Consider the following 26,202-nt stretch of genomic DNA (forward strand, 5'->3'; position numbering starts at 1 on the left):
TTTTTTATATATATCATTTTTTATTTGACCTTGATGAAAAATGAATTTTTAAAATAATTTTAGGCAAATCATTATGATGATATTTTCAAATTTTAATTTAAATTTCATATTTTTAAAAATTTAGTACAAATTTTTTGTTTCGTTTAATAATAACGATATTTAGTTGCCCAAGGTGATACGGTTGCAATTAGATAAACCATTACCCATAATATCATTAAACTGGGTAGAAAAATTCGGGCAAAATAATCTACTTTATTACGATGCATAGGACTGGCCATAAAATCAATAGGACCATATACCCAATGTAAAAAACGATCCATTAAATGACCACCATAACGATACCAACCATTTTTACCAAAATAATGCCCGTCAGGTGTATCCAAACCACGTTTATGAAATTCAGTTTTTTCACGTGCAAAATAAAACCAAGCAATTGCCAGGGCATATTCCATTATACAAAAATAGATAAAAAATTGTACACACCAAAACCACCAATAAAATGATACAACATCACGTGCCGGTACTTCATCATAACCAGTATGACTAACACGTATAACAGCATATAATACAGTTGCCGATAAAATTGTACGACCCGGGTAGGCAAGAATGGTAATCCATGGCCCAATACAACAGATACACATACAAAGAAATGTACCTGTATAATAGCGGATAATATAATAATTAATATGACGAACAATTTTCATTGCACCATAAACACATGATTGATTATTGAATACATTCGATTCTTCTAATGATTTACGATGATCTTCATTTAAATGATGAAAATGTGCATGTTTTGGCAACGGATGAAATGTATTGAAGCCAATTGGTTGACAATAACCAGTAAATCGATGCATAACACGAACCTGTGAATTACCATCCGGTGTTTGTATCCATTCCATATGTAATCGTAAACGTTCCACTGTGAAATATGAAAAATGTTAATATCAAAAATTCTTCAACCAAAATACACTTACAATTTTCCAATTCAAAATAACAATGATTCGAATCGAATGGAAAATTACTTAATTCTAATAAACACTCAGTATAAACACGAAATCGGATGCACATATGAACAGTTTTACTATCGGGCCATATTTCCATATATTGTAATGGTAATAATGCTTGTGTTATTTGTGTTGATTTGGAATTACGAAAATAAACACCCGGTGACCATAAACGATCTACTTCGGTCAATTTAATTTTATCATAATGACCACCAAAACGATTTACGGTCCATCGGGATACATTCATATCACTATTTATATCAACCGGTTGTAGACGATAATCTTGCCATTTAAGACATAAATCAAGATCGGCACGAATACTCTTCATGAAAAATGAATTAGAAAAAATCAATTAGATTAAAAAATAGGATCAAAAATCAATTCAGTAATTTACTTCTTGTTCATCCACAATACGAAATGTATGTATACGAATAGTTGAATTAACATAACATTCACCATCAATTATTGGTGGTATATCAGGATCATAATCTTTTGGTAATAGATATTCTATCAGCCAATTTTGTCCCAAAACTAGTGATAATTTTGATGAAACAATTATTATCAAACAAACTAATTTCAAATACATTTTTGCTTGATGAAATGAAATCTAGCCAAACACACGACAACAATTGAAAATGTAATCATCATCATTACATGATTTAATTTTTCAAAAATAGACCTAGTCATCATAATCATCATTATGATCCATTCTACATAACCTAATTCATAATAATCTTCTAAATTTAGTTCGTTCGTTCGCTTGATGATGATGAAATCAATTTTTTCTGCTTTGCTTGCTTTTCAAACCTAAAAAAACTAAATAATCTTGACCCAAACAAATTTTGACCACAATAATCAAAATCGATTAAGAAATTGTCCTTGTAATCTGAATATTTTGATATACTTTTTTTTTTTATTTTGTCGCTAACTGCTGGGCAACAATAATAATCTATGTAAGCGTTTTTCTTATCTCTCTCCTTACTAACGAACAAAACGAAACGAAAATAAAATAAGTAGTGTTACGCTTGAGCTATCACGTGTATTTCCGGCACGTAATATTCATTTATTTTTTCTTTCTTAAGAAATTTTTCTTTTTCTTCGAATGTAAATATATATATTTCACCTAACTTTTTCTTTCCACCATTGATGATTGATTTGTCCAATTCATTTCATTTTATTTTTCTCTCACATTTGGCCTCGATATCTTAGTATTTTTTTATATTAATTTAAGAAGAAAAAAAAGGTTTATTTAAAATGATAATAATGTAAGCTATTATTATACATTTACAAGGCCATCTTATCCAATATTTCTTATTTGAATGATATATATGATTTGATTCGCACCAAATGAAATGATTATGATTTAGATTTTTCTTACTCTGTTGCCTGGATCAGTAAACCAACTCTTTATTTTTGCTTCGTTTAATTTTTTCATTGGCTTTCGGTTTCATTTGTTGTCCTTTGTATGAAAAACAAAAGAAAGTTGAAAAGAAAAACAATTAATTGGGTGAGAAATTCTCTTTTTTCTCTCTATTTCTTGAAAACTTTCTTCTCGAAAAGTTTTCTTCAACTTTCATTTTGAATTTAGACATTCAAAAAATGGCCTGAATGAGAAAAGTGAAAAAAACATTGGAAAATTCTCTTTTTGTTTGGAAAAAATATCAAATCAAAATTGTCGGTGAAAAAAAATTCATTTCAACTTGGTATAAGGTTTGATATTTTATTTTTTTTCTGATTTCAATTTCAATAAAGTCATCATTGACATCAAGTATTGTGTGTATCGACTATTTAAACTGTTTTTCTGTGAATTTTGTTCAATTTGAACTGTGCTAATAAAATTTTTCTATCTTTGAAATGAAATTATCCAATTCAATAAGTAACGGTATTGCTAGAATGGAATCCAAATTGATGGGTGTATCAACAGTAACAACAAGTGGAAATGAAATGGAAACAGGTAGTATGAGTGGTACCGAATTGATTGGCGGTATATCGGTATGTATCTCTATTGAGTGTATTTAATTCAATTTGAAGGCCTGAATTTACCGTGTATTTTTCCCGTTGGAAAAAAATTAGCGACAATATGAACCAACAGCAATGATAATTGCACGATTAATTGCACGAACAATGTTATTTATGACTGTTATAATTGGATCATTTATATTGGTTTCGGTTTATATTCAATCCAAATCATCATTGCGATGTCAAGAATTTACAACAGCAGAATCAAATAATGTTGGTGGTCCATATTTTGAACCAATGATGGCTACATCTGAATCGGATGATGAATATGCCGCTGGTGGACGACGTCAATTTCCACTTAGTTTAAGAATGAGTGCACGTGCAGGTGTAAGTAGATTTTATTTTGAAAATTCAAACAAAAATCTACATTTTTTCGCATATATAGGAAATGATGAATGCAATGGGCGACGATGAAAAAGGTCATGTAAATTGTGTGATTGAACGTAAAACAGCTAATCAGATAATTGCATCAGAACCGAAAAAGGTAAGTGGTGAAGTAAAATAAATCTTTTGATGACCATGGTTAGAAGACAAAAGAAAAACAATCTTTAATGAATTATTTAAAACAAAAGCCAACAACAAAATTATTGAACCATAACTATTTCAAAATTGTACGTTGTTTATGAATTTGTCGTCAATCAAGAGAAACCGGATCTCTGAATAGTGTTATTGCTTTTCCAAAATCCTATCCGACTGATGATGATGATGACAAGGATAAAAACAGATGAAAAATACTCTCAGGTAGATTGTTGATGACAATGTAGTGATATGATAGAATGTGAAAATCAAAAAAGCAAAATTTCCTCCTTGATTGAAAGTTGTTAATCAACAACAATCCAATTATATCGATCAACAACAACAAAAAACATTTCATTAGGCTATGCTTTTGTCTTTGTCTGATTCATCAATCAATCAATCATTCATCAGTCAAAAGTTTAGTTGAGTTGTGATCAATGATCCTTATCATTGGATCGATTGAATAATTAAAACTTTTTTCCTTTTCTCTCATTACATTCTCATTATTTTCAAATTTTCTCTATTTTTTTCCTACAGTTAATGACACCGTTTGGTAATATTACAACCGATCCTCGTTTAGTACATTTAACTGGTGAAAAATTAATATTTTCATGTCATAATGGCGATGATGATCAAAAATTATCCAAAGAAGGAAATCCAATTTTAAGACCATCAATTTCGGATGATAATGATGAACATCAATCAGAACCACAACCAAAACCACTGCGTCAATTGATTATTATTAGTGGTCGTCCAATGAATAAAATCAATGATAATGATAATAGTGATAAAGATGATGGTAAAGATTTAGTAAAATCAATAAAAAATAATGAATCACCATCACCAATCAATAGTCTTAATCGAAATAAACGTCAAGCTGAATTGCCGAAAAAAGAATGCGCTTGTAAATGTGCCTGTTAAAAGTTGAATCAAACAGAAAAAAACCGTATGATGATGTAACCGTTAACACAACACAAACACACACATAAGAAAAACATAAACAATTGAAAAAAGTGACAACAACAGAAATGAAATTGTTTCATAATTTGAAAAGTTTGCACCCAAACATCTCCAAGGACAATCGAGTACAACAACAACCATCACCACAATAAACATCATCATTATTCATTCATTTTACTGACTTTATGACGATTTTATTATGACAACAAACGACCACCAAGAAAACACAATAATGATTTTTTTGATTTATCACATCCAAACACACATCATATTTATGAAATAAATATTTTCAATTTTTTTTGACAGAAAACAAAAAAAAAACATCAAAAAAATAAAAATGACAATTGAATGGACACAATGGATTGTTTTTCTTGTGAATTTTTTCTTTTTCCCCTGTTGATTGTTGATGTGAAAGTTATTCGTTAGAAATGTAATAATTTTTTTCAAATTCCGAAAAAAATACCAAACATATCCGGGTATAAACCCCTTTTAGTTTCAAAATCTATTTCATCCGAAAAGATTGGTTGAATGGCCCCGGAAAATAAAGGTTGGTCGTAATGATGATATCAATGATGATGATCAATCGATAGTGATGGACGACTCGACGAACATTTTTTGTTTGTTTGTGTCGAAGAAAAAAAATGCGAAATGATAATCAATCAAAAGCAATTTTGTTATTTGTTTATTTTTCGATAAATTTTTGGTTTTCCCTCCTATTTTCGTGTTGACAAATTTCCATTGTTTTATTATTATCAGAATATAATTCTTTATGGTGATCATTGTCAATGTACTATGTATCACACCTGGTATCGAATGTAAATATCATTAATATTAGTATTGTTGTTGTTGATGTTTTAACCATAACGTAAATATTGTTGTTGTTGACAGAAACAAAAATATTTCACCTGCAATGGTCAAACAATCCATCTATATAAATAGATTCAAATTCTTATTGGAATATTTTTTTCGATATTGATGATCATTATGTGAAAATTATTTGATTTTTGAAAACATTACCAAAAATGAAGCTTATTATCATCATTTTCTGTCAACTTTTTTATCTAAATTTTTATATTGCTTTTGTCCATCTACAAACATTGATGACATTGGGTGCTCGTGTACCATTAGCATCGGTTATGCCGTTACTTGCAGCCAATACTTATCTAACAAGACAACAGCCATATAATAGTTATACACCTTATCCGGGCGGTTATTATCCACAAATACGTAATGGTATTGGCGGTTATTATCCATGGGCAACTGGAATGAGACGATTTTTGCCGATTTATCCGAATGGTGGTTATCCGAATACTAACAGTTTCGGATATGGATATGGAAACGGAATGTATCCATCGAATGGAATTTACAATGGCAATTATGATAATAATTATTATCCCAATGATAATTCTTATGGTAATCGAAGAGGTGTTGGTGGTTACAATAACAACAATTACGGTAATGGACGTGTCAATAATAATGATGATGATTATGGAACAAATTCATACGATAGAGGTACTACCGGTTCAAATTATCAAACAACACAGATGAAAAGTCGTAATAAATCCAGTTATCGTGGAAAATGAATATATTTTTATTTTATTTTATTCCAGTATTTTGCTTTTACATCACACCAAAAGATGGCAGCAATGTTTGAATTAAATTTTTTTAAAAACAAAAATTGACTTAATTGAATTTTTTTCCAATTTATTTTTTCCTTTAAAAAAAACGATGAAAACAAAAACGAAAAAACGAACTACAAACTAAAAAATGGAAAAATCCAAAACGAATCTGAATTCGAATGCAAATGCAAAAACGAAACGAAAAAATCCAAAAAATGTTATCGAATTTTGTCGAGAAATTCCATCGGTGCCAAAAGATTTATTAATAATTTGCAAAGATGATTCAAACCAAGATCATCGTCAACAACATTTGATACATTCATTTCCATTGTATATAATGAGTCCATATTTCCATAAGGCAATTCTATTCAATCATGTTGAATCGGATGATGATGATCATCATTTAAAACGATTATATTTACCATTTTCATGTGATGTTGTTGATAGATTGATTGAGTTTGCTTATACAGGTCGATTACAACAACAACAATCATTATCCGTAGAGTTGATTGATGAATTGGAACGTTTAGCCAGATGGACAAGTTCAATTCGAATGTTGAATTATTTGGAACATCATTGGAAAAATGAAAAACAACAGCAAGAGCAAAAAATGAAAAATTCTCAAATTTCTCAAAAGAAATAATTAATCAATTTTAATAAGAATAATGATAATGATAATAATGATAAGAATAATGACAAATTATTAGTTAATCAATTTTGAAAATTTTAAATTCAATCGAGAACAAACAGAATAAAAAGAAGAAAAAAAAGTTAATTAATCAATATTGATATCATATTTGGTCGTGTTTCTTTTTTGATTGATTGGTTGATTGATTAGAGTTGATTGTTTTGATTTGATTGATGGTGAATAATGAATGAATGTTGAGAACGAAAAAAGATTCTGCCCGAAAAAAAAATTCTACAAAAAAAAGTTTTTTCAATCATAAATGGATGATTTTCATTTTCAAAAATGTCAATAATAAGAACAAAAAAAAGTAAAGCAAAGAATCAAGGCAATCATTGTGAACGCATTGAATCGCGAATTAAATCGATAATAGAGTCGGGTTTTTAAGTGTTTGTGTAATACATAATAATTATTATTATTTAATACAATTTTATCCATTTTTCAGAGAATATTCATGTGTGTGTGTGAGGATGTAAATAGTGGTTAACCAGATAATAGAATAGTTATGGAATGAAAGAATCGTTTTTTCAAACATTTCGATGGTTATAATAATGATAAAGAATAAAAATCACTAAATTAAATTAATTTTTTTTCTGGATAAGCAAAAAAAGTGAGAATTTTAAATTAAAAATTAAAAACTTGAACTGTGTGTCTGTGTAGGCTGCTTTTCAATATTTTAATCCAGTGATGATTTGATTATTTTGTTTTAAAACTAAGATCTAAAACAGCAGCAGATCCAATTTGTTGATTAGTATTTGAAGAAATATCATCATAATCATCATCATCGTCTTCGATTGGTACACCTTCATCATCATCATCGTCATCGTCATCAATACCATCATCTAAATCCTCGTCAAATTCACCAATATCATCATCGTCGTCATCTAGATCATCATCATCATAAATATCATCATCATCTTCTTCAATCGGTTCGATTGGAAAAGAATCATCATCATCATCTTCGGACGATGATTTTTTCGATAAATTCAATGGTGATGGTGGTTGTTGTTTATCATTATGTTTATTTGAATTATGGCCATTATGTTGTTGATTATGGCGTCGACCATCATCAAATGATGATGACAATCCTTCACATTCGGATGATTCAGCACCTGATGATAATGTTGATGAAAATGATGATCTATGGCGATGTCTATGATTTTTATCATTTCGTTTTGATGATAATTTTGTTGATTGTCGCTTTGGTTGTGATGATGGACTTAAACTAGAACTAGAACCCGTTTCAATCATCAATGATTCAGCATCGATAATTTTAGCATCATCATCATTATTATTATTATTACCAATTTCAACGATAGTCGGATGTTGTTTAATAATATGACGAACACAATTATTACGTGTATTGAAACCAATCGAACAAATGGTACATACAAATGGTTTCAATTGTTGTGAACAAGGATTATTCGGTTGCCTCAGATGTTGTCGTAATTCACGATTTGTACCAAAATCTTCATCACATTTTTTACAAACAGTATCCTGTGATGTTGGTAATTGATCACGTTCAATAAATATTTTTTCACTAACTAAACGGGTTGCTGCTGCCGTTGATGCCATATCAATATTATATTGCATTGCATTACGAATTTCGGATTTTGATTTTAAATTTCGATGCCGTTTACGTATATGGCGTTCACAATTTGCCTTTGTTGTAAATGCATATTTACAAATAGCGCATTGAAATGGTCGTTCACCATTATGAGTACGCAGATGTCTAATCAATGTACTTTTATCCAATGATTTATATGGACATAAATGACAAGCATGTGAATGTCCACCTTCAGCCGTATGACCACGATTATGACGTCGTAATGCATTCAACGATTTAAATGATAAACGACATGATTCACAACGAAAACGTTGTGGTTTTGTTTGATTTGTAGTGGAAATTTTACTACCATCATTGATTTTGGATGATTTTTGTTGCGATTCAGTTTTGATGGATGATTGTTTTGATTTGGGTGGTGATGATGATAAAATAGATTTGTCATTATGATGAGCAATATTATTTATTGTTGCGTTATTATTATTTGATGATGATTTGGTCAGACATAAAGCCATTGCAGTCGCCGAAGGTGACGACTTACCATTTGTTTGATTGAGATCAGTTTTTGTACTATGACGATGATGATGATGATTATCAACAGCCATGTTCATTGTTGTTGTTGTTGTATGACAATTTTGTCCAGGTAAATTAGATGCAGCAATAGCACCAGCAGCTGAATCAGCTGATGCTGGTGAATCTGGTTGATTTGTTGCTTCACCACCATTCATTTGTTGATGACGTTTCATTTGTGTTGCACCATGATAATCACCAGCATCATTTGCACGATTCGGTGATATTGGTGAACGTAGCTGTTGACCATTATTGATTGATAATTTATTATTATTATCATTATCATTGGAATTATTGGCTGCTGCTGCAGTTGATGATGATGATGAATGTTGATTAGAATTTTTCATAGAATTTGTTGCATGTACAATCGATAATATCGATTCAATATCGGCTAAATCCGGTTTCATATTGGCCATAGATGTGAGCGATGCAATCGATGATGATGATGGTGTTGAATGATGTTTTGATATTGTCGGAATGGATGTTTGTTTTGATAATTGTGGTGGTGGTGGTGGTGTTGTTGAATGGTGATGATGATCATGATTATGTATTAATGCTGAAGCGGATGATGAGATCAACGATGATGCAGATGGATTCGTAACCAATGCGGATGATGTTGGCGATGATAATTGAAAAGGAAATGCCGATGCGGCTACATTTTTTAATAATTGCATTTTATTATCCACATTCATTTGTGATTGTGATTGACTGAGCTTTTCAAATGAATGTGAAAATTGATGAAATTGATAGGTTGATATTGAATCGCACTCTAATTGACATTGATGACAATATGTATCATGATGCTGTTTTAATTCTTTACTTGTGAAAAATTTTCGACTACATTGGCTACAATTTACTTTTGCATGTTGTTGCGAATTTGATTTTCTCGATGTTGATGATTGCGGCGGTGGTGGTGGCTGTTGCGGTAAAGAATTTTGTTGTTGTTGTTGTGCTAATTGAGCTGCTTGCAGCATAACTTGAGCAGCAGCTGCAGCTTGTAAATGTTGATTACTGTTACCACCGCTAACACCATTTGTTGCGGCAGTTAAACCTGCACGTAATAATTCTAAATTTGCTGCATATGTTCGTGCGGATGAAAAATTCATACGTGATGTATTACTTGAACAAAATAATAAATCCGATTGTAGATTTGGATTTTGATTTAATGCTTGCATAACTGTTGTAGCTGATGCTGTGCAATGATGATGTGTATATGTATCATAGTTATCTAAAATCATACCACAATCATTACAGAATAATCTTTCATGCATATGATATGCCATCATATGCAAATGTAATTCAGGCATAGTACGTATTGGATGAGCACATATTGGACATCTATCTTTTATCGATCCAAATGATGATATTGAATGATGATGATTATTCGATGATGGTGGTGATTGTTGAAACGGTGCTATAGTTGTCGGTAGTGGTGGTGGTGGCTGTGGATGTGTCGGTAATGAATGTGGAATTTGTACTTGAGTTGATGATGATGATGATAATGGATGAGGATGATTCATCATTCCATTCAGTACTATGGATCCAGGATCTGAAAGACGTTGTTTTTTCTTACGTCCTGGTCGACCTTTTTCGGGTATGTTGGTGGGTGTTGTTGTTGTTGTCGTCGATGGATTCATTGCTGAATGTTGATTTTTTGACCAAGAAACCATTGTTGAATTATTATTATTATTATTATTAGCCAAATTCAATGGCATATTTGAAATAGAACTGTTGGTAGTGATTGGCGATTCTTTAGTTTTATCATTAGATTTTGATATTGATGATAATGGTGTTGTTGAAACAGTTTGACTAGTAGTAGTCGTTAAATGACTATTTCGATTTCGATGTTTACGACCACTACCGCTTTGATGTTGTGAATTGGCTGTTGCGGCCGCAACAGCACTTAAATGTGACAGAATACTATCACCATCTTTTGATCCGGCAGCATTATGTGCAGCGGCAACAGCTGCAGCTGCTGCCGCTTCAATCGATACATTGGGCGCCAATGATGATAATAATTGTTCGGAAAATGTTGTCGCTGCTGATTGTTGTTGTTGATTTTTTGATTGTCGTTTGCCGCCGGTTGTTGTTGTCGGTATAGTAACTTTTGATTCGAGTATCGATTTTTTAAGCTTATTAATTGCTTCATAATCAACTTGTTCGCCGGCTGTTGCTTGTGCAACAGCTTTTTCCAATGCTTGCGTCAATAATTTTGCACGACGTTTTTGTCCACGTGGTGTATAACCGATCGATCCATGACCATGTGTACGCATATGACGATGCATATTACCATTGGTTGTAAATGCCATACCACAAAGACTGCATTTGAATGGACGTTCACCCGAATGTATCAGCATATGACGATCAAGACTACTTGCCGAACTTAATGTCTTACCACATAAACTACATGTATTGGAATGATCATTTGGATTATGTGAACGTATATGTAAGGTAAAGGTATGCTGTGAATCTAATTGTAAACCACAAACAGGACATTTAAAAGCATCATCACCAGTAGTCATGTATGCAACATTGCCCATTAGGCCTAATGCTTGAAGACCATTTTCCATATCATCATCCTCATCTTCCTCATCGCCAATATCTTCATCCATATCGTCATCATCGATGGAAGAAGATTTCATTAAATTATCATCAACATCATCGTTGGATCCATCAATTTCATTGGCTAATTCTGATTTATTAGATAATAGAGATTCATCTGTTGGACTTGATGATCGTTTTATTGAGCTATCACCATTTGAAATCTGCTAAAAAAAAATTAAAAAATTAAAAAAAAGACTATTTCAACATTTACGATACACATACCGTCGATATTGAAGCGGATGTCAAACCATTCGAATGTTGTCGTTGTTTAGCTAAACGTTCGGTAATACGTTCCAATTTTCCGGTTGCCAATTTCTTTGGTTTGGTGGTCAAATTTATTGATGATTGTTGTTGTTGTTTGATAGACATTTCCATATTGATTAATGATGATAATGAATTCATTATTGGTTTTGTACTATTATTATCACCATCATCATCATTATCTATCGATGATTGACTATTTTTCATCATCATCATCATCGATAACAAAGTTTTATCCGTTGATTGTTTTTCATTAATTGTTGTTTCCTCTTCATCATCATCTTCAGTTGAGCTATGATAATGATTCAATTTTGGCCTTGTTGATTGTTTAATTTCTTCATTATCAATATTTTCATCATTGATTTCTATCTCTTTATCATCATCATCGTCGTCATCATCAATAGATTTACGTTTTAAGCTAAACTGTTGTTCATCCTTTTGTTTATCATTATCATTATTAATATTTGTTTCATGATCAGATATCGAATCGGATGAATCGGATGAATGATGTCCATTGGTAATCATCATCGATGATGATGAAGATGTTGATGAGGATGATGATGAGGATTGTTGTTGTTGCTGTTGTTGTTTTGCATCGATTGTCGATGATGATGATGATGATTGAGATGGTGCGGCTGGTTGCATCAATGCAGTCGTGGCCATTTTTTTAAATTTTTAAATTATACGATTATCATAAACATTGATAATTAATATTGATGTTTGGTGACGATAATGATGAAATAGTTGAATATCACTATATTAACACAAACAGTAAGAAAAAAAATGGTAAGTTAAATTAGAGAAATTCCGTTTGAACAATTCAAATATAACGAAAAATGAAAATGAAAACAAAAGAAAAAACATCGTATGAATGAATATGAAATATTTATAATGGTATGTTTCGTCAGATAGATTCGTCATCATCCAATAAAGAAATGATAAAAACTTTGGATTTTTGTTTCTCTCTCTCTCTCTCTTTGTCATTGATAGTTGTGAATCATTGAGTCATAAATTTATCATCATCATAATCATCATGTATAAACATCAACATTTTTCTTTTCTTCTATTTGTTGTCTCTATTTTTCTCTACATCATTTTTGTTGTTGGTTGATCTACATCGTTTTGAATGTAAAATTTTTCTTTCGATAATATAGGCTATATTAATGTGGAAATAGTTTTTTTGGAGAAAAATGGACACAGAAAAAAAAGAGTCAGAAACTGGACTTTGAACATTTTTTAACGGTGTCTGTGTGTATGATGGACAGAAAAAAGAAACTTGGAACCTGATTACAGCAATGATGATGATGATTATGATTGGATGTTTGTTTGGTTGGTCGGATGGTCAACAAAGCAAATCGAAGTCAAATAATAATTTTTCTTTGATTGGTTTCTTTTAGTTGATTATGATTATTATCATCATAATCATCATTGAGTAAAAAAAAGATTGACATTACCATTATCATCATCATCGTCATCATTCGTCATAGTAGCCCAATGCACCAGGTACTGCCATTATATTATTATTATTATTAAAATTTGACCAACCAAATAATAAAACTGACTGACTATGTAACGTTACATCAAAATGGCGCCATTTCCATTATTATATTGGACATTTTTTTTGTGGATATAATTGCGCCCAGTTCACACGATGAAACGAACGAAATGAGGAAGAAAACAAAAATGGGAATGGCCAAACACTATATATACTGTATATATTTATAACGGGATACACATCCATTTTTGTGTGGAGATTCAAAATCAAAATGACCAAATCATCCAACCATATGTGTGTGATTTGATCTGATCTGACCAACCAACCAACTAGCCATCCATCTATCTATCTAGCCAAACTAGCCAAACAACTGCTAACCAATCATCATCATTCTTATGACCGAAAAACATTTAGTTCAACTAGGTTTTTTTTTGGAATTGATTAACAACAGAGCGTCAACCTGGATTTTATCTTGCGAAAAAAAAAATTTCGGGAAATTCAAAAATCCAAGTGAAAAAAAATAGGGAAGCCAATTATCACTGAATCCAGTCAACAATGGACAATGATATGATACTTTTGACATAAAATTTTTTTTTCTTAAGAAAAAAAACAGATAATAAGATATCTTGTTGTTGTTGTTGTTGGCGTTATTGCTCAAATATTTATTATCTACATCCAACCATGACTGACTGACTGACTAAATGAATGACGCGATTGATATATTTTTCTGACCAAATGTAGATGACGACGATGATGATGACGATGGTCAGTGAATCAAACGTTATGTAATTGAAAAAAATTATTAATAATTTCTTGTTGTTGTTGTTGTTTCATTTTGGACTAATCTAGAAAATCTATGGACCGAATAACTGAAAAAAATGGAGTTAGTTAGTTTTGAAATGACAGAGTTGAATTTTGTTTTTGTTTTTCATTTTGAAGAAATTGTTTCCAAGATGTTTTTTTTGTTTTATTTTGCCTGTAAACTTTACACATTGAAGAATTATCTGGAATAAGTGAGACAAAAAATTCTGTTTAATTTAGTGTGTATCTCCTACGCAAATATTTGATGAATATTTCTTTGTTTTTGGTTCTGTTCAAAGAATCTACAGCTCATTATTTATAGAAATTTAAATGGCAGAATTTTTTTTGCTGTTGATAATTCTGTCTCGTTAAACAATGAATCGATAAGAAAGAATGAAAAAAAAACATTAGTCAATTAATTAGTCAAGAATTTTTTCTTGCTCAAAAAAACACCAACTTCACTCGAATAAAATGGTCAACAATGGTTTTTTTAACCATCAAGTGTTGTCTTAAATTTAACTTTTTTTCATCGAATTTTAAGTTTGCCAAACACAAACACCGACACTCAGTCAATTGTCTTGTTCTATGTTCAACGACTACGATGAAATAAAATTGTCCTAACGGACAATGGGGACATATACCGAACTGAACACCGATTAGATTCGCTCTATTTAATCAAATGACGAATAATAATAATCATGATGATGAAAAGAGTAGAAATAGCGAACAACTGGAGCTATTTTAACTTATTCATTCCACCATACTATGGGCGTAATCAAAGGATGGAAAGAATATGTAGAGAAAATAAAAATCATCAATTTCTCTCTGCTTATATTTTTGATTATCATCATCAGTTGATGCTGAACAAAACAGAAAAAAATCAAAAAAAAACTGATAACGGGATCACTACCAATCAAGCAACAATCCTGATTGATTGATGGTTGTGGATGAAAGATTGCGAATTGAATTTGAAATTGATTGAAATTTCTTTTTAATCATCAATTTGGGGCAGTGTGTCGAATAGATAAATAAAAAATATCAAACTTTGATTTGAAAAAAGAAAAGAATCGATTGTTTGAAATCGATATAACCAACTATCGATACTCTTGATTCGAATATTTTCAATTTAAAAATGATGCTCTAAAATGTGTAACACGCTTGGATTAACACAAACATCAGGTGTGATGAATTGTATTCTCAGAGGATTTTTTTCCCAATTTCCATCTGATTATTATTTTGCCATGTTGTTGTTGGACGATTGTCAAGAAGAAAATAATTTTAATGTGAATAAAAAAACTCATTCACTAATCATCATCATCATGAGAATCATTTGAATCAAAAAAAACCTGAGTTTGAATAATGAAAATCGGTTTGACCGTCTTTATAATTTTTCGAAAAAAAAGGATGCGGTTGAGCGAATTTTTCATCCATCCATCAGGTCAGGTTTATTTTCCCTCGCATATCTTAATGATGATGACGATGTTTGCAATGATCATCATCCTGATGATGATGATCGATGCTCGCAATATTATCATTACCATTTTTCATCATCATCAACGACAAACATTGGCATCATCATCATCATCATCTTATCCATAATCAACCATGTGTGACTCTTTATGGTAAACAATTTCAATGATGAAAATAATAAATAATAAAGAACAACAACTGAAAAAAAGAATGATTCGCCTTAAAGGTGAATTTTTTCAATGATTCTTCTTTTTTGGTTGATAAAAATTATGTCATATCATTTATGAATGATGTTCATTTGTTCATCATGATGTAATTTTGTTTGTTGTTGGGTGAAATTGTATTTTCTATTTTCTGTTTTTCGTTTTTCTAATTTCAAATCAAAATTCCAATAATCTTCTGCCAGTCTTAATTTGATTTTGTCTTAAAATTCAAAATGAATTCACAACCATCTTTAAAAGTAGAACATCTTATGAACAATGCCGAATTCGAACGAGCAATCTATTTTCTAAGACGAAGAAGACAATTCAAGAGTTCAAATAAAACTATAACTAATGAAGAATTGAATGCGAAATTTCCAAAACAAAAATGTTTTATAAAAGGATGTCAATCACACTTTTCCTATGTTGGCGGTCTGATGTATCATTTTAATTTCTATCATCAACATTTTTGTAATAAAATGATTAAAGAATCATCAAATGGTGCTGCTTATTCAAAACCAATTCAAATGGACAACGATGATCCAGAAATAATAGAAATAACCGATGAAGAGATGGCTACAACAACCACAAATGAAAATGTTTGATAATCAATATGAATAATCTATTAATTCCAATGTTTCTTTTTTCTTGTTTGATCAGAAATCATCCATTCTTATATAGTTAAAGGTTTAATGCTTTCATCATCATTATCATTCATAGATCTTGGTAACCGTTGTTATGTTGAACAAACAAGAATACCGTAAAAAATATTATCATCATCAATTTATCATTAATATTATCAATGTCGTTTGCCATTTAATCGTTGGGTTTTTTTATATTTCGAAATGATGATAATTATGATCATTATCATCATCATAGATACCAAAACAAAACAAAATCGTGAAGTGTGTACCAACCATCAAATTGACTTTACTTTTGCATTATTGTCTATTTCTATCTCTCAATAATAACATTCAATAACTTTTTTTTCTGATTCTTTTATTCTTGGAGTGTGTGTGTGTGTGTGAGAAAAATTGTGGTTGTGATGGGTAACCATAATAACCAAATGAAAAAAAAAAATCCAAAACACAAAAAGAGACAACATCATTAGAAAATCAATAATCATCCAAGAATCCAAGAAAAAAAGAAATACTGTATTGCATCTTTATATCGAAATTGATTCTAATGATTATTATTGATTCGTTCTGATGAAAAATCAAATAAATATTTGATTGCGGTAAGAAAATTATTATATTCTCCATACATATCGAGACAGTGTATCAACTTTGTTGTTGTTGCAGTTCCATTACATATCTGATTTTGCCGGTTTCCAAATTTTTTGTTGTTGTTGTCTATGTTTCCCAGATGGTTTGATTTTTTTCTGGTTTGGTTTGGTTGGTAGGTAACCAAATCATCATCATCATCATCAACGACATCAACAAAATCGACATCATTATTATCATCATTGAATAGAAACCAGAACACAAACACAATCAAAAGAACCAGAAAAAACATTGAAATAGAATCACACACGCAGAGAAGCTAAAAAACAAAAATACAAAACAGATTCGGTAACCAAACCAACCAACAAAAAAAGGCCGATCGACTATAGAATACCAAGCAACACATCACATACACAGAGAAAAATATCAGAAGAAACACATGATGAAAAAAAGTCAATTAATGGCTGTTTTGTTTCAAAGAACAGAGAAAAAACAAAGTTCCAATAAAGTTGAAGAAGAACAGGATAGAATCATGTCCTATATATTCTTCAGAGTACCAAGGTGATGAGAGAATCCTCAACTACCAAAAATTATATAACCTGATGTTTTGTATGTGATGGAAAAAATAGGGATGAAATCTATGATGATGATGAAATTGTTTTTTATATATTTTTTCTGGTTGTATCCAATGGATACGAATTCATAATGGTGAAGACAGTGTGGGGGGAAAGAAAAATGTTAAAATATCATCTTTTTTTTCTAGAATCGATGATCATTTGATTAAATGATTTTTTTGGTTGGTAAATAATTTTCTGTTCGAAAACAAACAAATGATAATTTTTTTCTAATCAACCATTTTGCGAAAATATTTTTTCTTTCATAAAAATTAATATTAAAAAACCTTCAAGAAAGAAATAATTGAATGCAGATAGATTTTTTTCGTATGATAAAAATGAATTGATCAAATGAGAACCAAAAGGGCAAATGATATGTTTGAAATATCAAATAGTCGCAATTGACCAGTCGCGAAAGATGAAAAGATTAAAACCAAAATTTGAAGAAAAAACCAATCGCTTAACACCTACACTTTTTACGACACCTACTAACACAAACAAACATCGCAACAACAAAAAATGACAATCAGGTATTTGTGTGTGTGTGTGTGTTTATCTTAATCTCATTTTCTCATCTGGAAAAAAAATTGCTTAAAGTTCAATCCAAGAGAGCAGCTTTAATTAATTAAATCATATTATTCGGTGCATTTTCCAGAGAAAAGTGCAAAAATATCAAAATGTAAAGTTTTCAATTTCTTTCAATGAAAAAATTGCTTTAAAATTAAATTCCAATTTACTTACCAAAAAAGAAGAAAAAAGAGGTATATTTGTTTCGTCAAATGAAAAGAAATAAAATGATTGCCCAACTCCCAACTACGCAAACACATACAAATGATTGTCTAGAATTTTTTCTTATCTCTTCGTATTGGTTTTTGTTTATCTATTGATTATTCATTGTTGATTTGTCCATTTTTCATTTGTTAATGAAAAATTCTCCACGAATTTAAAGTGTCTGTATTTGAGAAAAGAAGAGAAAAAATTAATTAAATTTTAACATTTTTAAAATCACCTTTACATCATTTGTGTACAAATCAATAATCAATCCTATATTCACCCCCTCGTCAACACAAACAAACAGATAAGATATTCTAAGACAGTTATTTTAGCAGAAAAAAAATCTTTGGATGTGCCACACACATAAATGATGTTTCTGTGGGTGAGCATCATCAGTTTTTTTTCAATACCCGATGCTGTTGATGATGATTTAGACCCGACCCCATTTTTTTATCTCTTTCTCTTTCACTATGTTAGCTATTAAATGTGACCACAACCACCATCAACACATCATCAATATAAACATTTTGTGCGCATCACATCTCTTTCTCTTTCTTCCTTTTTAAATAAACGAATGAAAAAACATCAATGAGTGATGCGCACACACATCCATCAATTATATCACTATATAGCATCATAAAAGAGTAAAAGAGGAGGATTGGCCGCATCTTTTCCCAATTAGATGCTACAATGTCAAGTCTTTTATGGCAATGATTCTAATCGAAAAAAAATCTAATAAAAACAGTGCCTATATATTCAAAATAGACAATAATCAAACAGAAAAAAGAAAAATCATTACACACCATTACATCACTGTATTAAAAAAGATGTGAATTTGTCATTGATTAGATTGATGGAAAAAAAATTCAAATAAACAATTTTTTCACAGTCAATCACCGATTCATGTCACACACTGAATGAAATGAACATCAAAACATCTACAAAACCAAGAATCATCATCATCATCGTTAAATGATTACACTGAAAAACACAAAAACAAAAAATCATAAGGTAAATTGTTTTCATTCAATTCAATACATTTTGGTTGGAAACCAATAACAACCAAAATGTTCATCATCATCATTACTGTGTCATTTCATCAACAACAGAATCATACCTGGTGCGCATAGTTCATGATTCTTTTATGGTTTTTTTCTATTCATCAAAACCAACAGAATCCAATCCAATCCAATTCATTCACTTACATAAATGAATTTTTCTGTGGTTGCCAAGCCAATTTTTATTACCTTTATGTATGTGTGTGTGTGATGTGTTTGTAAATGAATAAGTGGGATGTTTTTTTTTGGTTACTTTTATTATCAAAGAATGATAATACTTCGTATTTCCAGAAATATTTCCTGGTAAATTTCCAGAAATATTCCAGAAAAAAAAAATTTTAACCGATGTGATGGATATTTTTCTCAATGATTTGGTTGTTCAGTTTGGTTTTTTTCATTTCTCCAATCGATGATGATTTTTTCATTCAAAATGTTTTTTATGCTGCTTCTTTGGTTACCAATGGTAACAGCAGCAACAACGCTGCCAAACATACCAACAATATAATTCAATGAATGACAAACGAAAAAAACGAGAGCAAAATAGAATGGAATGGCTATTAATATAAATAGGTAGACAACGATAACAACAACAAAAAACATCAACCAGAATTGTATATGCGGTGGTGATGGTGACCATGCAAAACGTTAAAAACCAAAATCATTACCATCATCAATATCAATAGTAGTTGAAAATGTCAGTCAAATGTACCTTTATTTTTGTATTTGACCCGTTCAGGTAGATATAGATGATTAGAAAATGACTTTTATATTAAAAAAAAACATCTATTTATTTATTTAATATTATTACATCAAATCAAATAAAATTAATAGGATAACATTATATCAACAATATCAACACATCAAATTGGTCAATTACTTTTTCTTTTAAAGATTATATATTGATAATCATTATTGCAATTGAATTGGACACGCAATATTTTTTTATTTGTTTCGTTCGTTTTTGATGAAACGATTGATGTCCACTTTTTTTGCCAATTTGATGGAAACTAATGGATAGAGAGAGAAAGAAAAACTGAAGAAGAAGCTCAACAAAATTCAATCTTTCATCAAAAACAGTAATGCTCTCGGGTTGGCTATATATATTCTATGGTAGAAGATGATATTTTATTTCCATTACATACACAGAGAGAGAGAGGAAAAAACCAATATTCATGGCGTTTCCAACGGAAACCAACGATAGTTTTTTTTGTTGTTGTCATTCATAGTTACAAACCAAAACTTAAAAAACTAAACTAAAATATAACCAACATCAAACAATGATCATCATCATCAGATTTATCCTGGTAAAAGATAAAACAAAAAAATGTTATAATCAACCATCATCATCTTGGATTTCAGAAATATCATTAGATCATTCCATAATTAATATTTTTCAGGAAATCGATGTTCACATTCAATACTAGTTTGAATCGAATACCAATGAAATTCTGAATAGAAAAAAGAATCAAGAATAAAAACAAGGCCATCATAATATCATCATCAAGGAAAAAAAGAAATATCAAAATACCACACCCGATTTCTTTTCTTTTTTTATCGTTTTAACCTGACATTAATCTAGGTCCATTATTCAGTGATTGGATTCTTTTTTCTTCATCATCATTTACTCTATTTTTGAGAAGGAATATATCACGGCACCTGGTCACCTTGCCAAAATATTATTATTATTGACAGGTATCATTATTATCATCATCAACCAACAATCATGATGTAAACACCATACAGAATTTTGTACTGAATGAATTCTAGATCATCATCATCATAGGAAAAAAGGATGATGATGATGACAGTTATGTAATGATGTGATGTGTTAGTTTGGCTTTTTCTCTTTTGGGTACCGCACCCAATGAAACTTTTTCATTTTCTGGTACACAAACAAAACAAAAAATCTCCATTTACAAACACGAACATAGAATATTCATAGAATAATAATAGTGTTCATCATCGATTGAATCAAATCAGAATTTTCTTCTTATTATTCTTTTTTGTCATCATCAACATAATATGTCAACGAAAAAAAAGAAACCAAAAAGGATGAAGATGACAAATTAGCATTGACTTGTCTGTCATCATCATCATTGTCTATATGAAATTCCATTATGTAAATAGTGATGGACGATTTTCATCTTTTTTTTGCAGAATCATAATCGATTATATAGTATTAGTCGTTCATCTAATTTATTCAGCAACAATATTATTAAACTAACAAAAAAATCAACGATGGATAATGACAACGACGAATAAAGTACAAAAAAAATTTTGAAAAAATTGCAATCAACAACATCAACATTAAAACAACAGACATCAATCACATCAGTCAATATTAATCAATCAAAAACGAACGAAACAAAACACACACACAGGAAAACGGAAATCGATTCAGCCATTATCATCATCATTATCAACAACATCAACATCATTATTATTACCACCAAACAGCAAAAAAATATCAACAACGAAAATGTACAATTTTTTCATTTACTTCGCTTCTTTCGTTTAAGGTTATCATTTTGTTGTTGTTGGCATCCAATAATAATTTGATTTATAAAAACAACAGCAACAAAAATACACATCTCCAATAGAAAAAATAAAAGTACCGGATATCGGATGCATCCGATGAATAATAATATAAAACAAGCTCATTTTGTTTGTTGATTGTGGTCGATGTGATGATGTGATTAATGTAAAAAAAAATTAAACGGAATAATTTTACATAATCATTATATGATTGTTGATTTTAAATCAATTTTCTTGCTGTTTTTTGTTTGGTTGTCAATGGATACTCGCTGATATTGATGATGATGGCGGCATAAGGGGGTGTATAAGGGGAAATCAACAAGGGAAAAAACAGGACACATTAACAAAAACGGATGGATGTTTTTTCTGTAGTGCTGTGTTCAATATTTTTTGTTTGTTTCATTGATTATCATCATCACAAAGCCAGCATTTTGTGCAAATTTTTTTCCCTTAAAACAATGAAACAGAATTTCAAATGTGAACAAAAAATACAGAGAAAAAAATCCAATGTATCCAATGGATACGGTCATTTCGAACGAAAAAAAATCACACCACCACCATCATAATTATCATCCGTATCAACAACAACAAAAAATGATGAATTTTTCCCAAATATTCTCTCAATCGAAATATTGATTTTTTCAAAAGCTTCTTTTTTAAAAAATCTTATGTAATGTTTTTTTGAACAATTTTTTACATAAACACACACAGGTACAAATAGATACAAAAACGATGATATAAAGTAAAAAAAATCACCGGTAACCATGACAGTTTTTTCTGTTGTTGTTCAATTTTCAATGATCATCACACCAAAAACAACAACAACATCATTTGTTGTTGATGTTGAACAACAAATGATGTTTGGTTGTTATGGTTTCCCAGCAAGCAAAAAAAATCGATCCAAAAAACGAGCGATAATTATTGATAGAAAATGAAAAAAACTTTTCTCTCTCTCGGTGTGTCAAAGTTGATGATTTGTTTTTTTTATTGACAGAAATGATAATGAGACATCAACCAACAAACCATCAACATCATCATTATCATCATGGCCATGATATGATGATGATGATGGCAATCAAAGAATACATCTATGGAGAAAAAAAAGATACATCCATGGGAGATATTGATTGCAATGTAAACATTAAACATCATCATTTTTATTATTATCAAACAGATATGATGATGATGTGTGTGTTAAACTTAAATCAAAATATAAGCACACTGGAAAATGGACGGATATTATATGATGATAATGATAATGATGGTTAAAATTAAAAGATAATTTTCTGATTTCATTTGATGCTCCATTATAATGTTTCTATTCTTTTTTGTTTGTTTGTTTATCGATATCGATTCTAAAACGAATCGATATCGTTGAATTCATTGTGATTTTTTTTTTACTGGAAAATAGGTCTTTGTAGATGAGTTTTTCATGAGAAATTGCAACCAAAAAAAAAAAATGAAAATTAACAAAATTGAGCAAAAGAATGGATGGGAAAAAGAATTTGAATTATATCCGATTAGAATTGCTCATTGTTTTGCTAGGTGTATGGAATTCGAAATGACAATTTTCATTTTTCTGTACTTTTCCTTATTGAAAAAATACTCGGCAAATAACGATGGCAACAATGATGATGATCATCATCATAAAATTCATGTTTTTTAATATTAAAAATTCTATGATCCAATGGAATACGCCCAAACCAAAAACAACAACAGAAATCAAGAGCGAAAAAAAAGAAGAAAATCCTATGATCGTTTGGCATGCACATCATCATCATCATCATCGTTATTATCATCATCAATATGGTCCATACAATTATCGGTCCAAAAACCAAACCAAAAAAAAAAAACGTGAACATTTCGGGCGTGGCGCCATTTTTCATCATTCGTTCGAATTTTTTTCTACATCGTTGAATTCACCATCATCATCACCACTCACGAATAATTACTTTATGGAACATACACTCATCATCATCATGGGACAGATAAATAATTTTTTCATAAACCAAAAGAGTGATAATAATAATTTTTGGGCGATGATGTAATTTGGACCAATCTCGATTAAAATACCCGGCATTTTTTCTATTTTTCTGGTTAAATCATTATTTGGAACATCAACACCATCATCATCAAAAATAGATTCCATCATCCATCATTCATTACATCTGGGTGAGGATCTCCGAAAATGATTATCATCATCATTCTACCTCCGAAAATACTTTTTTGAGCCACCGCCCGGTAAAAATTTGGAACAAAAACAACAAAATCAATAAAAGAATGATGTTTATGTCTATGCGAGTTCCAGGTAAAGTTTTTCGCGTGATGAAAAGATGCGGCTTTTCACAACAACAAATCTGATATAACAACAATAACAAACAAAACAAATTCGATTCGGAATATTCATTTTTTGTTTTTGTTTCTCAATATTCAATACTGTAACTGCAAACCGAAAATAACAACAAAATTCACGTTTTTTTTCATCCAAAACATGCAAACAAAAAAAGGTTCATAGGTCATCGATAGTCTGTGTCTAAGGATTATCATCACCAACAACATTAATATCAAGAAAAATTAGATAAACATCATCACCAACAACATTGCGGTAGGTAATTGAATAAATAAGAATTTGTTTTTCACTTTGGAAAAGATTGATTAAGATAATATGAAAAAAAGGTTTATTTTTGGCGACTATTTTAACTCAGTACTTACCGTTTTTTTTCGTTTGTCTGATATCGTTGTCGTCGCTTGTTGATCATGAAAGAAAATATTGAATTTTCCAAATGGTTGTTGTTATTAGATGATTGCCGTCATCATCATCATTATCGTCATCACTCCGACTAGGCACTTTATTTTCAGGTTTATTTTCGTCGAAAAAGATTCTGATCAAAGGTTGTTTTTACATTACTGATTATCAATCCATGTTTGTGTGGGGGTGGATGTATACAACAGATCAAAACACGAATCACAATTTATATAAATATCAACATTTTCAAAACAACAAAGATGGTATTTTTTTTGATTTGATTCCTCGATGATCAGATGGATAATTCGAAGAAAGAAAAATGAAAAATTGCACGAAAATTTCTATTAAAAAAACAGCTGATATTGATTATGGTTATCATGAAAATGTCACAAAATATCAAGTTGATGAACAATAAACAAGTTTCATCATCATCATCATCATGATTTTTAACCCTTTTTTTTCTCTGTGTGTGATGTGGATGTTTTAACACTTTTTTTGTGCACACAACAACAATGAAAACAAAGCTTGAAAATGAAGTTTCGTTAATCGGAAACGGAAACGCTATTAAATCAAATCAATCATTTTGGATATCATCATCATTTCTATCAATCGACAAACAAACTTTTTAAAAAAAAATCAGTTTAAAAACTTTGTTTAAAAATCATCAAAAGAATTTATAGAAAAAAAATTCGAGAATCAAAAATGTCTATGTGTGATGATGATGAACGCAAACGAAAAAGATTTCTCAACAATTCAACGACCAAACTAATACTGAAAACAAAAATATTATCAGCAACAACATAGCCGAAAAACTTATGTCAAACTAACATAACATATTAACATTAACCAATCAACCAAGCGAACGATCACGATGATGATGACGACAACTGCTGCTACTACTGCTACTATCACCACTACCACTGCTACAATGCAGACATCAATTTTTGTTTTGTTTTATTTGTCTGTTTGAAGAAATGCATGCATGTATGTGTGATATATAGACAACATGGACAATTGTTGTCGATGTTTGATGATGATTTTGCGGATGATAATGGGGAAAAAAAGAGCTGCTTGATATGAGAGAGATGAGTGAAAGAGCAATTTCGATTTGAATCGGTAAATTCAAGCCAAAAAAAACTGACCTGTTATATTTGATGATGATAATGATCTCTCTCTATAACTGTTTTTTTCAGTTTCAGATGGAGGTTTTTGGTTGGATTTTCGAAACATCCTAAAATTGATCTTTGAATTTTATTTGGAAATTTTTTTTATCCGAAAAGAATTTCTGGAATTTTCTTGTCAAGTTTGAATTCTGCATCAAAAAAAATGATGATGACGGTGATGATCATCATTACTACCACTACCATGTTGCGCGTTTTTTTCTTCTTTTTTTTTTTGGTTTGTTTCGTAAAAAAATTATCATCACTTTTTTTTCTTTTTTTGAAGCGCATGTATTGTACCGCCCCGATTTCTATATACGA

At 30.3% G+C, this 26,202-nt stretch overlaps 5 protein-coding genes across 7 annotated transcripts; 3 read left to right on the forward strand and 2 right to left on the reverse strand.

Moving 5' to 3' along the window:
- Positions 1-71: 71 nt before the first annotated feature.
- On the reverse strand, positions 72-1,620 carry LOC113797239 (gamma-aminobutyric acid receptor subunit gamma-4-like). The gene is made up of 3 exons (XM_027347592.2): positions 1,402-1,620; positions 978-1,329; positions 72-922 (listed from the first exon to the last, which is right to left on the reverse strand). The coding sequence occupies exons 1-3, from the start codon at positions 1,591-1,593 to the stop codon at positions 144-146; spliced, it is 1,323 nt and encodes a 440-aa protein (XP_027203393.2). The 5' UTR covers positions 1,594-1,620; the 3' UTR covers positions 72-143.
- A 969-nt stretch (positions 1,621-2,589) lies between these two features.
- On the forward strand, positions 2,590-4,651 carry LOC113797242 (uncharacterized). 2 transcript variants are annotated; one of them, XM_027347596.2, is made up of 5 exons: positions 2,590-2,717; positions 2,885-2,999; positions 3,081-3,353; positions 3,412-3,510; positions 4,080-4,651. In XM_027347596.2, exons 2-5 carry the CDS (start codon positions 2,901-2,903, stop codon positions 4,461-4,463), a joined length of 855 nt encoding a protein of 284 aa, XP_027203397.2. In that variant the 5' UTR covers positions 2,590-2,717; positions 2,885-2,900; the 3' UTR covers positions 4,464-4,651. The 2 variants fall into 2 exon arrangements, with proteins under 2 accessions (XP_027203397.2, XP_027203395.2); XM_027347594.2 differs by lacking the exon at positions 2,590-2,717 and having other exon boundaries at positions 2,729-2,999.
- A 554-nt stretch (positions 4,652-5,205) lies between these two features.
- LOC113797246 (uncharacterized) lies at positions 5,206-6,140 on the forward strand. The gene is made up of 2 exons (XM_027347600.2): positions 5,206-5,317; positions 5,391-6,140. The coding sequence occupies exon 2, from the start codon at positions 5,525-5,527 to the stop codon at positions 6,083-6,085; it is 561 nt and encodes a 186-aa protein (XP_027203401.2). The 5' UTR covers positions 5,206-5,317; positions 5,391-5,524; the 3' UTR covers positions 6,086-6,140.
- Positions 6,141-6,744: 604 nt separating this feature from the next.
- LOC113797281 (uncharacterized) lies at positions 6,745-25,507 on the reverse strand. 2 transcript variants are annotated; one of them, XM_075819807.1, is made up of 4 exons: positions 24,688-25,507; positions 18,350-18,560; positions 11,767-12,559; positions 6,745-11,705 (listed from the first exon to the last, which is right to left on the reverse strand). In XM_075819807.1, exons 3-4 carry the CDS (start codon positions 12,466-12,468, stop codon positions 7,503-7,505), a joined length of 4,905 nt encoding a protein of 1,634 aa, XP_075675922.1. In that variant the 5' UTR covers positions 12,469-12,559; positions 18,350-18,560; positions 24,688-25,507; the 3' UTR covers positions 6,745-7,502. The 2 variants fall into 2 exon arrangements, with proteins under 2 accessions (XP_075675922.1, XP_075675921.1); XM_075819806.1 differs by having other exon boundaries at positions 6,745-11,708.
- On the forward strand, positions 15,752-16,741 carry LOC142644946 (uncharacterized). Its single transcript, XM_075819808.1, has 2 exons — positions 15,752-16,370; positions 16,432-16,741. Exons 1-2 carry the CDS (start codon positions 16,008-16,010, stop codon positions 16,450-16,452), a joined length of 384 nt encoding a protein of 127 aa, XP_075675923.1. The 5' UTR covers positions 15,752-16,007; the 3' UTR covers positions 16,453-16,741.
- Positions 25,508-26,202: the final 695 nt, after the last annotated feature.

The sequence above is a fragment of the Dermatophagoides pteronyssinus genome, unplaced genomic scaffold, assembly GCF_027571235.1.
Source record: "Dermatophagoides pteronyssinus isolate colony J.1.1.1.1 unplaced genomic scaffold, Derpt_VIB-CSIC_2022.12 sq0004, whole genome shotgun sequence".
NCBI classification, from domain to species: domain Eukaryota; kingdom Metazoa; phylum Arthropoda; class Arachnida; order Sarcoptiformes; family Pyroglyphidae; genus Dermatophagoides; species Dermatophagoides pteronyssinus.